General features: G+C 57.2%; 1 protein-coding gene across 1 annotated transcript in view; it reads left to right on the top strand.

The window, feature by feature from the left end:
* The window catches only part of LOC134413389 (SCO-spondin-like), a 138,493-nt gene that overhangs the window by 117,264 nt on the left and 3,717 nt on the right, over positions 1-17,512 (top strand). The window contains exons 93-108 of the mRNA XM_063147571.1: positions 1,102-1,269; positions 1,898-2,053; positions 2,438-2,568; positions 3,965-4,089; positions 5,025-5,071; positions 6,317-6,592; positions 8,371-8,532; positions 10,096-10,212; positions 11,337-11,475; positions 12,155-12,357; positions 13,495-13,659; positions 14,597-14,724; positions 14,827-14,978; positions 15,530-15,576; positions 16,261-16,425; positions 16,862-17,070. Of these exons, the coding sequence (XP_063003641.1) occupies positions 1,102-1,269; positions 1,898-2,053; positions 2,438-2,568; positions 3,965-4,089; positions 5,025-5,071; positions 6,317-6,592; positions 8,371-8,532; positions 10,096-10,212; positions 11,337-11,475; positions 12,155-12,357; positions 13,495-13,659; positions 14,597-14,724; positions 14,827-14,978; positions 15,530-15,576; positions 16,261-16,425; positions 16,862-17,070 (2,390 nt within the window). The remainder of the gene's footprint in view (positions 1-1,101; positions 1,270-1,897; positions 2,054-2,437; positions 2,569-3,964; positions 4,090-5,024; positions 5,072-6,316; positions 6,593-8,370; positions 8,533-10,095; positions 10,213-11,336; positions 11,476-12,154; positions 12,358-13,494; positions 13,660-14,596; positions 14,725-14,826; positions 14,979-15,529; positions 15,577-16,260; positions 16,426-16,861; positions 17,071-17,512) is intronic.

Consider the following 17,512-nt stretch of genomic DNA (forward strand, 5'->3'; position numbering starts at 1 on the left):
TGGTTGTCCAGCTGCCTCTTGAAGGCCTCCAGTGTGGGAGAGCCCACAACCTCCCTAGGTCACTGGTTCCACTGTCGTACTGCTCTAACAGTCAGGAAGTTTTTCCTGTTGTCCAGCCGGAATCTGGCTTCCTTTAACTTGAGCCCGTTATTCCGTGTCCTGCGCTCTGGGAGGATCGAGAAGAGATCCTGACCCTCCTCTGTGTGACAACCTTTGAAGTATTTGAAGAGTGCTCTCATGTCCCCCCTCCATCTTCTCTTCTCCAGGCTAAACAGGCCCAGTTCTTTCAGTCTCTCTTCATAGGGCTTTGTTTCCAGACCCCTGATCTTCTGTATATCTTGCTTTCTTTTATTCTGTCTTTCACTGCTCCCCCCCCCGACTTCTTCCTTATGTGTCTCCACGCCCCTCCCCAAATACATTTGCTTTACCCTCTCTTACGCCCTGTGCCTCCAAACACCGTTTAAAAAACACTTGTGCCCCTGGTTTACGCCATCTTAGGTGGGCTTAGGATGACCCACTTTGGGGTCCCAAGAGTGGATTCAGAGGGCTCTTGTGCAGACGTGACGATCCGGGGAAGTCCCCAGAGAACAGGGAAACCATTTCTCTCTGACCCAAGAGTTATTCAAATAAATGGACGCTCAATCGGCTGAGGCAGCCTTCCTTGACCTGCTGCCCTCCAGGTGCGTTGGACTACGACTCCCCATCATGCTGGTTGGGGAGTGATGGGAGTTGTAGTTCAACACTACACCAGGTTGGGGGAGGCTGGACTAAGGGCACAAGGTGCAATTAACTTGTGGGATTTATTGCCAGCAGGTGTGGAAGCAACACGAAAGTGTTTTTTTAAAAAAGTAAGACTCACGGAGTCCAGGTCTGCCGATGGCAGCATTTACCCATAATCTCTAAAAATGGAACCTCCACATTCAGAAGCAGTCTAGCAGGTTCTGGGGATCGAGACCCAAGGGCTAGAAGCCAAGGGACTGATGAACCCTGCGAAACTCAGCCGGTTCCCCTTAAGCAACAGCGGATCAGGGCTTTCTCCTTACACAACATGATCGCCACCATCTCTCCTTGCACCCCGTTTCCCCTGCTCTTTCCACACAGGGGATGAGCTTTGCCACTGGTCCTCCTGGAGCCCGTGTTCGCGGTCCTGTGGGACCGGCTTGGCCACCCGGACAGGGAGGTGCGCTTGCCCGGCATCTAAGGATGGAGCCCCCTGCAGTGCCAGCCATCGCCAAGAGGTGGAGGCTTGCTACCTCCAAGCTTGCAAAGGTGGGGAGGTTGCGCCTCCTAGGGGCAGGTGGGGTACTGCACGCAGGTGAGGGATGAGGGATTCTAAGCTCTCTCAGAGTCGAGGATGTGCCGATTTCTCAAGCAATGCCCTCTGTCTTGGTGGGCCTCCCAAATATTTGGCTATGGCAGACTTCCGTAACCTGGTGCCCTATAGCCATGTTGGATTACAACTCCCATGATCCCCCAACCTGCCTCAAATTAAACCACAATCTTTTACATGTGCTCAGGTGTCCTTCCTCCCTTGTTGACTGTGTTGAGCCATTCATGGCTCTTAGGAGTGTTTAATGACGCATTTGGTTTTTTAATGCGATACTTTAAAGGCATGTCTTAATGAATGACTTTAATTTTACTCCAAATGTCTTAGCCAATTGCTTCAGACAGAAAGCTATACATTTAAATTCATACATTTTTAAATTCATGATTTTAAGAACAACACGATGCAACAAAATGTTCCAATCAATCCTCACCTCAAAACTCAGAGTCCTGCTAAGGATGTTTCTCGGTGCCCCTGTTCGGGCGTCATTGCTGTTGGCAGGCACCACCCGCGTCCACTGTTAACCGGGCTCAGTTTAACTCTGCTCTCAGGCCTCCTCTTCCTCTCCTCCAGCGTGTCCCTGGAGTCCCTGGACGCATTGGACCGGGTGTTCATGCAGTTTCCTGGTGCAGCAGCGATACCGGAACCAGCAGGGCGCAGGGGCTGACGGAGTGCCTTGTGTGGGGCTGGACGGGCAATTCCGCATGTGCGACTATTCCCAGTGCTCAGGTGAGACGAGGAGATGAGCGACCCCCCCCCTCCCCACACGCCCTAGGCGCACATGTAGGCGCAGAGGTCCCTGTGTGCAGCCTCCCACACTGCAGAGTGTGCGTGGGGGCTGGGGGCACGATACAAGCAGTTCCGGGAACAGAGACGAGCCAGCCTGCAGCCCTACACACCTGGAGGGCACCAGGCTGGGGAAGGCAGTGCCTATCTGTTTTTCGTTTGGTTGGTTGCTGCTTGGTTGTGATACATAGGAGGGGGCTGGTTTCCTACTCTCTGCCCGTGCCGCTCCCTTTGCATTCTGGGAAGAGCATCTCTCCTCGCCCCCTGCCCTGCTAAGCACCCAGAGCTAACCTGCTCCACCCCCCCCACCCACCCCATTTTCCCCAGAGTCCAGCTGCGAGGCGCCCTTTGAGTTCCAGGAGTGCGGGTCCCCCTGCGACAGCCTCTGCTCCACACGACGGCACCCGGAGCTGTGCCAGGACATTCCCCGGTGCCTGCCCGGCTGCTACTGCCCACAGGTGAGAGCTGTTGAAACGGTTCTGGAGGAGACCTATGTGCGGAACTCTCCGCTGCAGGATTTGGACAAAGAAAAGGCAGGCCTGCCAGCTGTAAGCGCTGCTGTTGGTTTTCTAGACAGGGAGGACCTGGGTCCCAGGTCTTCCCTGCAAACAGCGCCCCTGGAAGGCCTGCCTCCTAATCTCAGGGACAGGCACCCTCTGCTCATGTTCAGGAGTATTCTGTTATTCTGTTGAGTAATCACATTAGGATCAGGTTCTGGTATCAGGCTGTGGTTCAAATAGAAACCTGCATAGACAGAATACTCCAAATTGCTAGCCAGGGGCATTGCTGAGCCATGGTTCATGGCACCCTGGCACCAAATGCATTCTCCAGAGCCCAAGGGTGCCAGTGGGAGGGCATTTTTCTTAGCTGAATTCATAGAATCATAGAATAGCAGAGTTGGAAGGGGCCTCCAAGGCCATCGAGTCCAACCCCCTGCTCAAGGCAGGAATCCACCCTAAAGCATCCCTGACAGAGGGTTGTCCAGCTGCCTCTTGAAGGCCTCTAGTGTGGGAGAGCATTGCCATGCAGGGGGTGTGGGAGAGCATTGCCATGCAGGAGGTGATTTTCAGGCTGAAGTGCAGCAGGGAAGGAAAGGGTTAGCTCTCCCCTTCTCAAATCTTCACACAGTGCGGAGTTAAACTATGGAACTCACTGCCACAAGGTGTGGTGATGGCCACCAGTTTGGGTGGCTTTAAAAGGGGGGCTGACAAATTCCTGGAGGAGGAGGAGGCTATCCAGAAATAAATTATAATTATCATCATCATCATCATCATCATCCATGGCTCCTAGTCCTGATGGCTATGTGCTACTTCCGGTATCTGAGGAAATAAGCCTTTATGTACCAATTGCTGGGGAACATGGGTGGGAGGGTGCTGTTGCACTCATGTCCTGCTTGTAGGTTCCCCCCCTGGGGCATCTGCTCAGCCACTGTGGACCCTCGGTCTGATCCAGCATCAGGGCTCTTCTGTTCTTAACACTTCCCTGAATGGGAATTAAGCTTACAACATCCCTTTTTCCATGGGGTTTCAGATGATCTGGGACACACCTGCACGTTTTATGCAGATTTCCACCCGATAGGCCTGGGCCCCTGAATCTTCTCCGTGCTTAGCAAGGCCCCAGAACCTCTTGGAGCCTGGCATTGGCCAGTTGCATCCCAGAGCCCAAAACAACCTTCCCCAACCTGGTGCCCTCCACACATCTGGAGAGTGCCAGGTTGGGGACGTCTGCCCTAAAGAGAGCCTTCCTTGCAACAGAAGCCCGGTTCCCTCGGCCCCCAGCAGCCCTCTCACTGCTCTGTGGCCACGGGTGCCACGAAGAGCCCCTCCTCGAACCTGCCTTTTCCCCTCCCTCAAGGGTCTGGTGGAACAGAACGGGGCCTGCGTCCTGCCCTCGCAGTGCGGCTGCCTTCACCTCAGCCAGTCCAAAGGCCCCATGTACCTGGCGGCAGGAGAGACCATGTGGATTGGCTGCAAGGAGTGGTGAGTGATGGGCCGGCAGCCCCCGTGGGGAGGGGGGCTCTGTCCTGGGGAAGGGGGACTCTACTCGCAGGAGTGGGCAGGCGAAGGGAAGGACGGAGGCCAAGGCTGGCAGCAGCCTCAGGAGGTTCTCCTGATACAAATGGGTTTCAGGATGAGGCCTGGTCTCCCTGGAGTGGATTCCGAATTGGACTCGGAGGGTGAAATAGAAGATCAGCCGAGACAGGAAGCAGGGGAGGAAATTCTCCAAGACTCTCCAGGAGTCAAGGAGGAATCTTCCCAGGAGCTTATCAAGCAGGAGGCCCAGGCTCAGAGATAGAATCATAGAATCATAGAATAGCAGAGTTGGAAGGGGCCTACAAGGCCATCGAGTCCAACCCCCTGCTCAATGCAGGAATCCACCCTAAAGCATCCCTGACAGAGGGTTGTCCAGCTGCCTCTTGAAGGCCTCTAGGGTGGGAGAGCCCACCACCTCCCTAGGTCACTGGTTCCATTGTCGTACTGCTCTAACAGTCAGGAAGTTTTTCCTGTCGAGCCCGTTATTCCGTGCCCTGATATTCTTCCCCCTCCCCACTGGGAACTCAGCCTGCCTAATTAAGCTTAGAGGAGAGCTCCTAGCATCCACCCTCCCTGCAGGTGTGAAGAGGTGTCTGTTTACCGAGTACAGCTTTGTGGGTTGCACAGCAGCCCTCTTCATGGCCTCACATCTCGGCGGGAGGCCATGGAATCTCAACAGTATCAGTGGAAGGGTGGTGCTCCGACCAGTGGGGCCGTGGCACACGTGGAAGGGCAAGCCTTCATCGTGACAGTCCCTACAGCCACGCCCCTTTAGCCACTGCTCCCAATGCAGCACCCTGCGGAAACGGGGGCCCTTGGGAGGCGATGCCACCGTGCAAGGCCAAGGGGCAGGATGTAACCCGCGGCTTTTCCCTCCTCAGCGTGTGCCAAGAGGGGGATTTCCGCTGCCGCAGCGAAGGCTGCCAAGGTGAGTAGCCGCCATTTTGGCCAGAGAGGCTCCTCCCTTCCCTGCGCCACGGCCGCTGCCACGGGCCTGGGGTAGCCTGCTGGTGGCCAGGGAGGGCCTGCAAGCCAGGGGGGCCAGAGCGGTGAGTGAACCTATACGTGGGAGCTCTGGCCGCACACCCACTCCAGTTCTCGACAGCCCCACGGAATCGTTGCGTTGCCTCCCACGTCGCCGCTCTTTAAACCCTTCTAGGCCTCTGGCGCGGCACAAGGGCAGGGGGGCTGTTGCACCTCTTTCAGCCCAGAGCCAAATTCTGTTTTGGAGAAGCTGTTGGGGCCCCGCCCACTGGTGGGTGGGGCCAAGGGGGTGGGGCCAAAATACCGCCTCTTTTAGCTGAACGCTTACTGCCAGTAACGCGGCCTTTGGAGAGGCAGTTCAACTTTTCACGGTGTCGGGAGGAGATGCGCAAAACCCAGGAAGCCACTAAATGGTTCGGGGAGGGGCGGAGCCAGGGGAAGAGGCGGAGCTAGGGGAAGGGGGTGTGGACCATTGGGATGCCAGACCTGAGGTCCTGATTCCTAAAACGAGAGGTTCCAGGTTTCAGGCTCTGCCCCTCCTAATCCTGGAAGGGTGGGTCGTGGTTTTGGGGGCAAGGAAAAGATCCCCCGTGCGGGTCCAAGGGCCAGACTAGATGTGTTTGCCAAATCGTATTTCGTTGACTTTATTAAAGAGCAGAACCGTGGAAAGCGGGGCGAAGTGGATCAGGGCCTTAGCGGGTGGGCGTTCTTTAATGCATTACTCATGCCACGGTCCCAATCCACACTGGGTGAGTCGGGAGCAGCACGCCCGCTAGTTGTGAGGGGATAAGAGCTCCCATAGGGCCATTTATTCCTCTTCAGTTCAGTTCCGCCATCGTGAACGGTATTGATTATGCCAGTCTTTCCCAACCTGGTGCCTTCAGACTACAAGTCCCAGCTGCCTGGGGGGATTCTGGGAGTTGTGGTCCATCACATCTGGCAATCATCACAATGTACATTGATGGTGCTATATAAATAAATAATAATAATAATAATAATCTGGCATACCCCTGGTTGGAAAAGGCCAGAACGTGCCGTGTTAGAGCCAGGGATTAATACCCCACTCTTGCACAAGAAGAAATCTCACTGCAAGCCAGTGAGACGCCAGTTGAAGTAAACCACTTGTTGCTCCAGGAGAATGAGCGTTCTTGGATGGACCGGGCTCAATGTGGGTTTTCCCCCCCGCCAGGGTTGCTTCCGCTTAGCGCCTGGTCAGAGTGGACGCCTTGCTCCCCTTGCCTGCCCTTGATGGCGCTCAGCACCAGTGCAGCCTCCATCCTCCTGGATCCACAAGACCACTGGGCCGGAGGAGAAGGCCCTTCCCCACCTGCCCTGGTGTCCATGCAGCATCGCTACCGGGTGTGCCTGGACCCCCAGACGGGCAAGCCCTGGGCGGGCCAGGCTGACCTGTGCTCAGCCGAGCTGGAGCAGGAACAGCTGTGCCCAGACCCTCATGCTTGTGAAGGTGAGTTGGATCTTGGGAGGGCAGGCATTGAGGAAAGAGAGTCAGGCCTAGTGGGGGTGGGCGGCATGGAGTTGGCCCCGGCAGGGGATCGCTTCCATCTGAGCGCTTCCCCACACGAGGAATTCATTGCGTGCTCGTGATTGGTCACTCACGGAAGTTTGTGGGTGCTTTTCATGACGTTGTCAACCTCCGGTGCCTCTCCTGCTGTTTTCAAGCGAGAATCCGCCATTTTATAAAACACTGAAAATGCTGTAATGAATGGAAAATATGCTGTAAAACATCACCATCTGCTGGCAGTAGAATTGAAACCGATGAGAAGAAAATGGCAAAAACAAGGGACGGGGGACGCGGGTTTATTTTGCCCCAATAAGGCTGTGGGATATTTTTCCTAAATGTGGAGAACCCCCAAATCAACCAAGATGCCTTTGTTTAATGATGTGGATTTTCTGGAAAATTTTGCATCGGAAAACTTTCCGATACGCTAAAGATTGATCTAAAGTGTGTATTTTACTATGTGTGAATTAAATGTTCTATTATGTAGATTGTTAATACTGGAATTCTTGTAAACATTTTAAAGACAATAGCATGTATTTTCCTTACATTGTTTAAACTTAAGGGGAAAAAACAAGGTACTGAAGAGTGTTGACTGAAGAGTTTACATTTTAGCAAACCAAAGACCTGTGTGTGTGTCTGTGTGACGTGCAGAGTGCCACTCTTCTTCAGCTTTGAACCAACCAAACTTGTCTAATCCTTGATTTGCAATTGCCGTTCGTTAACTGTTGCTAACGATGATAACGATGCAAATTTTTCCTCCAACAAATTAAGCACTGGAAAATGTTCCATTTGGGAAGATTTCCTGCGAAAGATTTTCCGGCCCTCATCACTGCCTCTGTTCCGTCCCCCCTCTTACTTTTCTTCATAGAATCATAGAATAGCAGAGTTGGAAGGGGCCTACAAGGCCATCGAGTCCAACCCCCTGCTCAATGCAGGAATCCACCCTAAAGCATCCCTGACAGACGGTTGTTCAGCTGCCTCTTGAAAGCCTCTATTGTGGAAGAGCCCACAACCTCCCTAGGTCACTGGTTCCATTGTCGTACTGCTCTAACAGTCAGGAAGTTTTTCCTGATGTCCAGCCGGAATCTGGCTTCCTTTAACTTGAGCCCGTTATTCTGTGTCCTGCACTCTGGGAGGATGGAGAAGAGATCCTGGCCCTCCTCCGTGTGACAACCTTTTAAGTCCTTGAAGAGTGCTCTCATGTCTCCCTTCAATCTTGCCCCCCCCCCCGTTCCTGTTGGATGTGGGAGGGGTGGTGGAATCGCACAGTAAACCAGCTGCCCCTCTGATAGCATGCCCAGCGGGGCAATAAGGATGCGCTTGGGGCTGCCTTCTCCAGCCTGGCGCTCTCTAGATGCCAGCTCTCATCAGACCCAACCATCATGACAACAGCCAGGAATGATGGAGGTTGCAGTCATAGAATCACAGAATCGTAGAGTTGGAAGGGGCCTCTAAGGCCATTGAGTCCAACCCCCTGCTCAAGGCAGGAATCCTCCTTCAAGCATCCCTGACAGAGGGCTGCCCGGCTGCCTCTAGGGTGGGAGAGCCCACCACCTCCCTAGGTCCTGGGTTCCGTTGTCGTACTGCTGGAAGCAACAGGTTGAGAAGGGCCACGCCACGAGCCCTCCAAGTTGGGAGTGGGTCATGGTAGATGGAGGCGGCTGGTGGGGCCGTCCAACCCCCCATCACGGCTCTCTCCTCATGGGTTTGTTCCTCCTTTCCAGATGTCTGCCTGTGGAGCGATTGGGGGCCCTGGAGCCCGTGCCGTGAGCCCTGCAGTGGGGGCTTCCGTGTGCGTTGGCGCTCTGCCCGCCCCCCGGCAGGGGAGCATCGCTGCCGTGGGCCACGATCCCAGTCGGAGAGCTGCAACACCGCTGCCTGCCCAGGTAACTTTCTGGAGCAGACTGTGACAGGGCCCTCAGCGGGTCCAGTGGCCTGCCCTACGGATCCTTCCGACAGGGCAGATCGACTCACCCCACGGCCTCGTCCTTGTTTTTCTCGGCTTGCTGTTGGGCTTGAGAACTACACAGGCCTTTCCCCAATCCGTTCACGCTGAAGCCTGGTGGATCACACTGTGGGTGCCCCACAAGGACGCTTGAGTTGTGGGGAGGAAGCATGAGGAGGCCCTGAACGAAAACCACCAGCCTTTCCTAGCTCTTCGCCACAATGTTAGCCAAATAGTAGGTATGGGGATGTCAGAAATGGTAGGGGGACTTGGGCCACAGCTAGACCTAAGGTGTATCCTGGGATCATCCAGGGTTCGCCCCTGCCTGAGCACTGGATCCCCTGTGTGTCACCTAGATGAACAGGTTTGACCCCTGGACGATCCAGGGATAAACCTGAGGTCTAGCTGTGGCCTGAGTCCCTTCTGCAGTTCAGGCATTGGCCCAAAGCCCTGCTCTTCCATGCTCCGCTAATTCATGTGCATCTCCTTTAATCCTTGATAATTTCCCTATGTTCTGTGTACCCCACACATACACACACCCAATTCTGCAGCCAGAAAAGATGCTTGGTGTGGAGAATGTGGAGAGGGAGACATTTTTCTCCTCCTCTCATAATGCTAGAACTCAATAAAGTAATCCCATGAAGCTGAGTGGTGGGAGATTCAAGTCAGAGAAAAGGAAGGACAGAGTTGAACTTTGGAACTCACTACCACAAGATGTGGTGACGGCCACTCATTTGGGTGGCTTGAAAAGGGGGCTGGATCAATTCCTGGAGGAGAAGGCTGTCAATAGCTACGAGCCCTGACGGTTATGTTACCTCCAGTATCAGAGGCAGTAGGCCTATGTACACCAGTTGCTGGGGAACATGGGTGGGAGGGTGCTGTTGCTCTCATGTCCTACTAATGGGCTTCCCTTTGGCAGCTGGTTGGCTCCCGCGTGAACAGAGTGCTGGACCAGCTGGACCTTGGTCTGATCTAGCGCGGCTCCTCCTGTGCTTTTACGTTCAAAATTCTGTTAAATGAATTACTTGTGGAAAATATTTGTATGCAATGCTTAGTTCTGAATAACTTTCTTCCGCTTCCACAATTCAGAGATTGCAAAGAATTTGGGTTTCGTGGGGGATAAGAAGGCGTTTTAGCTCAGGAGTGGATCACCTGCTTTGCATGCAAAATCAGGTGCCTCATCTCCAGGTAGGGCTGGGAGAGTCTCCTGCCTGGAACCCTGGGAAGCGTTGCTGCCGGCCAGTGTCGGCAGTACTGGCCTGGATAGATCGAAGGCCTGACTCCGTATAAGGCTGCTTCCCACGTCCGAGAGAGTGACAGAGGAGAAGGATAGAGAGCAAAGGATTTGGCAGAAGGACGGACGGATGGGTGGTTTTCAGAATGCCACAGATTCTGTGCTTACCTGGCTGGCCCTGCAAGCACCTGAGCAAGGCAGGCTGGGCTGTTGGCGAGGATGGCGAATGTCTTCCCCCAGGTGTGACATCTCTCTCTCTCTCCCCCCTAGGAGAGGAATGTGAGGATCGAGGCAAGGTGCACCACCTCACCTGCGCCAACGGCTGCCCACGCACCTGCACGGACCTCTGGGAACACGTGGAGTGCCTGCAGGGCGGGTGCAAGCAAGGTAACGCTCCCCCCTGCAATTCTGCCTCCCCTTGCCGATCCCTTTCCATTCAGCCACTGAGTTCTTCCCTGCCTCTGCCCCATCTGGGCCTCATGACTGGGGGGGGGATCCCCACCCTTTGTAGATCTCCAGGGCCTGGGCACTGCCCCGCTTTCCGGCCTTTCACCTGGCTCAGCCTTTCCCTCGGCAGCCATCCGAGCCCCTGCTTCTGCCCCTGTGGGTGGGGATGTCGGGGAAATCGGCCACAGGAGCCAAATGAGTCCAGATTTCTATGAATCCGACCTGTGGGTTCCACGGAGGCCCGGCTTTCTCCGAATGACGTGGCTTCCGTGGACCAGTTCTTAACTTCTGGGCAGGATTTGCGCCAATTCGCATTAGTGCAAGGGCGCATTAGCACTAAAGACACTTGTGCAAGTGCGCTAATCTGCATTAGTTGCTACGCATTCGCTCTAATGCATAGTAACTAATGTGGATTAACACATTTGCACAAGTGCGCATTACCGCTAACGTGCATTAGCTCTAGAACAAAATTTGGGTTAAAAATAATCCAATTCTGTCAACGATCAGATGGTGAAATGAAAGAAACCTGACAATCCCTGAAACACAGACAGAAGAGATTTTAACCAAATCCGTACATCCGTTCGACCTGCAGGCCCCAAAGGAAAGCCCACCCCACCCCCGCCCCCAGCAGCCCAGAGGTCTCTCCCGAGGGCTGCCTCCATTACCTAGTTTTTGCCCTCCCATCTCGTAGCTGGAGAAGCTTCGAATTGCCTTGGTCAGATGCCACCAGCCGCCCTGCCCCCCCCCCCACTCCTGTATATTCACCCAAAAGTCTATTTTGCTAGTGCTGTCAAAGCATCTTGTGGCAGTGAGTTCCACAGGGTAACGGGGAGGTATCTGAAGAAGCGGGGTATCACCTACCCGTTTTCATGGGGAGGAGGGGCAGTATTTTGTGCCCTCCATATGTTGTGGACTACAATTCCCATTAACCGCTAGCCATGCTGGCTGAGACTGATGGGAGCTGGAGCCCAAAATATCTGGGGATACCAAGGCTGGGGAAGGGTTAGGGTGAAGGGAAGTTCTTCTCTTACCCCGTGGGCTTCTCCTCCCACCCCTCTCCACAGGCTGCCGGTGTCCTGACGGGCAGCTCCTGCAGGACGGGGCGTGCGTGCCGATCCCGGCGTGCCCCTGCGGCCTCCCCGCGGCCAACAGCACCCTGGAGTTTGCGCCGGGGCAGTCGGTGGAACTGGACTGCCACAACTGGTGAGGAATCCCTCCAGGAAAAGGACCGTGCCCTCTTTTGTATCTGGTCACGCTAGGCAGGGCTCCTGCAGCTTGAACTGTGGTGATGAAGAAGAGGGGATTTCACCAGGCGCGGCATGCAGACGAACGACACCCGCCGGAATCCCCTTTTCTATGCAACTGTTAAAAGATACAGGAGCCCGGTCCTCCTTTCCATAGGGTCACCTTAACTGTGAGGCTAAGAGACACAGCTCCCTGTGTTGGTAAGATTTGGGGTCCCTTTCTTTGTTTCTTTATTACATTTCTGTACCACCCAAGAGCCGAAAACCTCCGGAGTGGTTTACAAAAATTAAAGCCGTGAAATACAGCATGATAAAACACAAGATACAAGCTTTAAAAGCGCAAATCAGAGTAGCAAAGGCTGTCGCCCTGCCCGAAAGGTTCCAGAGGGAGAAGCAGGCCTGAGGCCTGTGCCCCGTGTCAAAGAGGGCAGAGGCCAGGCTCAGGTTTTCCACCACCACAAGCGGCACCAAGCGTGTCTTGGCCGGGCCCGAGGCAGTGAATTGTGCTGCTTTGTTTCCCCTGGGATTACACCTCTAATCGATTCACCCAAAGGCCCTGAGCGCTCCCACCAGGTAGATCAAGGTGCGTGGATGTCATGTGCCATCGGAGGCGCCTGTTTCTGTCCCTCCCTCCGCAGCACCTGTGCGAACGGCACCTTTGCCTGTCCGGAGCAGGAGTGCCCGTCCTACGGGGAATGGTCAGCCTGGAGCGCCTGCTCAGCCAGCTGCGGAGGGGGGAGCGCCCTGCGACAGCGCCCCTGCCGCGAGAGCCCCGCCGGAGCCCCCTGCGCCGCTGACGCCATGGAAGGCATCGAGCCGTGCAACCCACAGCCCTGTCCCGGTGAGTGCCAGGCCCCAAAGGAAGGCCCACCCCGCGGCCCTGTTCCCTGCTCCGCCGCTGGGGAATGTCTGCAGGCTTGCGATTCCCGAAGCAAATCACTCCACGTGTGGGGAGGAAGGAGAATTCTCGCCACACCCTGGCCTCCTGTTCACTTGCCAAACAAATGGGCGGTGCTGGTTGTGTGGGGCGGAATCCATAGGGCAACTGGCACCTGCTTTGCGCGGTGGAGGGCAGGTGTGCTGGCTTGGAGGGCAGGGCTGCACAACCTCTTTGGGACCAGAGGGCCATCTCTGGGGGGGAAGGGGGCCCACACACGCACCGCACACGGATACGTGCACAAACATCATCCTTACTCCTTTGGACGTTTTCCCACCGAGCCCAGCTCAGTCCATGCCTGCTCACAAGTAAGCCATATAGAATACAATGTGGAAGGTGCGGGGGAACGGGGACGGGACGGATGTTTAGGGCACACGCCTCCAGATTCCAGACCTTCTCTTTGTACGGCCAGTTTAAACACTCTGCTCTTTAAATGCCTTTAACAAGTAAAGCCGGGTTCTTAAAGCTTAAATCATTCTGATTTCCAATCGCATATTGATAAGAACGGGGTTTCCCTGCCAAAGGAAGCCTCTCTCTCTCTCTCTCTCTCTCTCTCTCTCTCTCTCTCTCTCTCTCTCACACACACACACACACACACACACACACACACACACACACACACCCTACCAGCCCCATGGCCCAAATCTAGATTGCTCCTCCGGCACTGCCAAGAGCAGTGGGTGGGGTCCACGTCGTGCCCCCCCCCCCGGCTTAAGGGGTTACAGTGGAGGCCGTGACAGATGACATGCCTTGCCTTCCACCATGCCCAAGGAACGCACCTGATTGGGCCTGGATCTCTCCTGCGCTCCAACCCATAATAATCCCCCATGACAATTCCCGTTCCTTTCCGTGCACACGGTGTCCCGGTGAAGGCCACTTGGTCCATCCTCCGTGGCACCCCGTGCGAGGCCAGGGCGCCCCTCCCCTTCCGCCCTCCCCTTTCTCCCAAGGCTTGTGTTGGGGCCTCTTTCCCCTCCCCCCTGCATTGACAGTGCCCTCCTCCAGCCCCCCCCACTGACCCCCTTCCCGCCCCCTGCGCAGCTGCCTGCCTGCTGAGCGAGTGGTCCGCGTGGAGCGCCTGCAGCACCAGCTGTGGGGGAGGCGTGTCTGAGAGGAGCCGCCGCCTGCTGTCCCCCCCGGGGGGGCCGTGCCCCCTCCTCCCGCTGCTCCAGCACCGCGTCTGCAGCACTCAGAACTGCACCCCAGGTGAGACGCCGGTGCGGGGGGGGGGGCGGATTCCGCTGCACTGCCGTCCAGGGGCTGCGATTCCGTTCAAAGCGGAGCCTTGGACCTCTTTCAGCCCGAGGGCCGGATTCTGATTCAGGGAAGCTCTCGGGGGTGGTGAGAGGAGGGGTGGTTTGCACATTCCAGTGGTGGGCGGAGCTGAAAGCAAAATGGGCGGGGCCAAAAAAAAACCCAAAATCCCCGGCACATTTTAGCCTAGAGTCTTAAGCCAAAACATGCTGGTATTTTTTGCAAATCCGGCCCCTGGCATTTTTGGAATGCTGTTATTTTTTAGAATGGAAAGTGCCAAAAAAAAAGGTCAATGGGGGAAAGGGGGTGGAGCTAGGAGAAGGGGGCGTGGCCCTTGGGGAATCCCAGAGAGCCAGATTTCACCTTTAGGCCTGAGGGTCAACACCGCTGGTTTCAAGTTCGCAGCACTTTGTACGTTTCCTTTCCGTCACGTGTTCAGGGGCTGTGCGTGTAAATGGCACTTTGCGGCCCGATCCCTTGTGAACCCAGGGCCAAAGGAAGCCACTGGATGCTGGCAGCTTCAGCAGGCCTGTTCAGACGACACGCCAAGCCATGGTTAGGCCGCAAACCCTTTTGCAGCAAGGAGCTAGTGAGCATGTTTAAACCGCGGTTATGTCGCCACCATAGTTTAGGCGTGGTTCACACGACCTGCTAAGCCACAAGGCTTAGCTCAAAGTGCTTGAAGACCATGGCTTGGCGTGTCGTCTGAACAGGGCCCATGTGTCGCTTCCTGCTGGGGGGCAGCGAGGTCTGGAGGGAAAGGAAGCCCTCGGCACCCCCACCCCCAGCCCCTCCACAGGAGCTTGCAAGGAGGGGAGGATCCAGGCTGTGGGGCAGCCCTTCCGTCCTGACCCCTTCCTCCATCCCTCTTCCCCGCTCCCCGTACCAGAATGCCCGGGGGCCCAAGTCCTCAGCGACTGCGCCAACGCCTGCCCGCAAGCATGCTCCGACCTGCGCCCGCAGACCCAGTGCCTGCAGGAGGCCTGCCAGCCCGGCTGCACCTGCCCCTCTGGCCAGGTGAGTGGCCTGCCCGTGCCCCTCCCCCCATCCGCCTCTCCTTGGGGGGCCTTCCTTGCCCCACTCCCTGCCTGCTGAGGCTGAGCCTCCTCTCGGCCACAGGTGCTGCAGGATGGGACGTGTGTCCCCCGGGGAGACTGCCGCTGCACGCTCGGCCCGGGACCTGCCACACCCTGGGCCGCCAACATGTCCCAAGAGGATCAGGCCCACGAGTACCTGCCGGGCAGCGTCATTCGGCACGAGTGCAACAGCTGGTGAGCTGAGAGCGAGAGGAGGGAGGCGTCCCTGAACGTGTGGGGTTGGGAGATCAGTGGCGAGCGGCGAGCCGAGGGGTGGGGGTGGCGACCCAGAAGGGGAGTCTTCAGCCTAGAGGTGGGTTTTGCATGCTCAGAAAAAGGTGCTTTGACCCCGGGGCTGCCCGTTTCCATCCTAGCTGCGAAAAGGGAGGGAGATCTTGACTCGGGGTGCGGCCCCTTCTCTCCTTGGAGGCTCCTGCCTGCTCCCTGCGCTTGGGGCTGCAGGACGAGATTCTCCTTGATGTGGGGAGGACGGCTGCTAATGTATCTGATACGTTTCTGCCCCCTCACCATTCCTCCGAGGAGCTCAGTATGTAGCTTCTCCTCCCCTGCATTTTATCCTCTCAACAACCCTGTAAGGAGGGTCAGGCTGAGAGAAAGAGAGAGAGAGAGGCACATGGTTAGCCGGGAACTGAATGGGGATTCGAACCTGGGTCTCCCTGGTCCTGCGCTCTAACCTCTGCTCTTCCCCGGGCTGCCTTCGGCTTGCCCTGCTCTTGCCTCCGCAGTGTCTGCCAGACGGGGGTCTTCAGGTGCACCCAGGAGGACTGCGATGGTGAGAGGCTGCCAAGGGACCCTTCCTCCCCTCACCCCTGTCGGGGTCCCTTCCAGACCCGCAGGTGGACCATGGGCTGACCTGCTCCCCTAACCCTCTCCCTGCAGGGGATGTGGGTTGGCCTCTGTTCCCTTGGGACCTTTTTCCATTTGCCCAGCAGCACCACCGTCGCGGGTGAGGGAGGCGCCCCAAGGAGGAGGCTGCGGCCCCCTCACACACCCACAGAACTGGGGAGGTGCCAAGAACTTGTGAGAACAACAGTGGGGCCCTCGGCATCTGCCCCTGCCCCCCTCCCTCCCACTGCCTCTGCCCTGCCACGACTACAAAGCAGGCAAGCCAGGCTTGGCACACCGGCTTTCAGTGCCTGTAAACACTGCCTCTGAACATGTGCAGAGTGCGTTTCTTTCGTCCATGAGCCTTCAGCCAACTCCCTTCTCTGAGATTAGACAGCTGCAGCACTGACCTCTGGTGTCTCTCACTTCAGGAACTGCCCCCAAGGGCCGGGCCGCGGGTGCTGCCCCCTACTGGGGCAATATCTGGGCTTTTCCTCCCCCCCCGTCCCCCCCTGCCGTTCTGGGCTCCTTGCGTAGCCCTTGGGCTCAGCCTCCCCTCCCCCCGCGCGTGCAACACTCCACCCGCTGTGCTGGCAGCGCCTCCTCAGCCACGCGCCCTCCCTTCCCACAGTGCCCTGCGTTTGGTCGGAGTGGTCGCCCTGGTCGCCCTGCCCTGTGACCTGCGGCCTCGGGGAGCGGCTCTCCCGGCGGCACCAGCTCCAGCCACGGCTCTACGGCGGGGCGGAGTGCGAGGGCCCCGCGGTGCGCTGGACGCCATGCGCCCTCCCCGACTGTGGTGAGATGAAGGGGCTTCCGCGGCCCTCTTGCCGCAGGGGTGGTCGTTCTCTCCCGCCCCCGTGCCTGCCCCCTGGAAACGGAGGCGGAGGGGCAGAACCATCCTGGAGGGAAAGCGGGAGACCTGCCGGGTCCCGGAAGCCTGCACGAGTGTAGCGCTGGGAGCACACCGAAAAAGAGCTCTAGCGCCTGGGTCGGCAACCTCTAGCCTGCGAGCCTCCTCTGGCCCACGAGGGTTTCCCATTTGGCCCACGGAGGCCTGGGCTCCTGCTGCAGGCCGCTCCTCATGTCCTGCCCACCCTGGAGGCTGTCAGGTGCTTTGGGAGGAGGAAGCGGAGGGAAGAGGAGTCTCCTTCTTCTCTCCAGGACCAGGATGGGCAGAGCAAACGGTGCTGAGGGTCTCTCTCTCTCTCTCTCTCTGTCTCTGCCGGCCGCAGCCTGCCCTGGTGGCGAATCCTGGCTCAGGCCTGGCTCCTCGGCCCCCTGCGAGCGGAGCTGCCTCCAGATCTACGAGGACCCACCAGAGAACTGCAGCACAGGGGCGGCCCAGGGCTGCGTGTGCCAGCTGGGACACTACCGGAACGGCAGCGGCCGCTGCGTCGTGGCTGCTCACTGCGAGTGTCAGCACCGAGGCCAGGCCTACTCGGTGAGCGTGAGCACAGGCCGCTTCTGCAGGGCGGAGTGGGCAGGCGTTAAACATAGCCAAATGCCCCCAGGTCTTCCGCCCCAAACCCAGCGTCCTCCAGATGTTTTGGACTACAAATCTCATCAGCCCCAGCCGGCAGCCATGCGCGTTCACAAAGGAGTGTAACCACTGGGAGCAAAAGAGGGTTTGGCACGGCCTCCCAGGACCTCTGCTGCTTCCCCTGCCCCCGCTCCCTTTAGAACCTCTCCAAGCTCGCCTTTTCCCATGGCTTTGGGGATAATGGGAATTGTAGTCTAACCCATCTGGTTGGGGAAAGCCTGCCTCAGGTCTCCATCCCGTCATTCCCCAAAGGCTCAAGGAGGGTTGCGGCGCACTCTGGCCTTGTGGGGGAACCCCCTCCTCCTCCTCCTCCTGTCTTTTCTCTCCCCCCGCCCCCCCGCAG

Source organism: Elgaria multicarinata, chromosome 1 (genome assembly GCF_023053635.1).
Source record: "Elgaria multicarinata webbii isolate HBS135686 ecotype San Diego chromosome 1, rElgMul1.1.pri, whole genome shotgun sequence".
Lineage (NCBI taxonomy): Eukaryota > Metazoa > Chordata > Lepidosauria > Squamata > Anguidae > Elgaria > Elgaria multicarinata.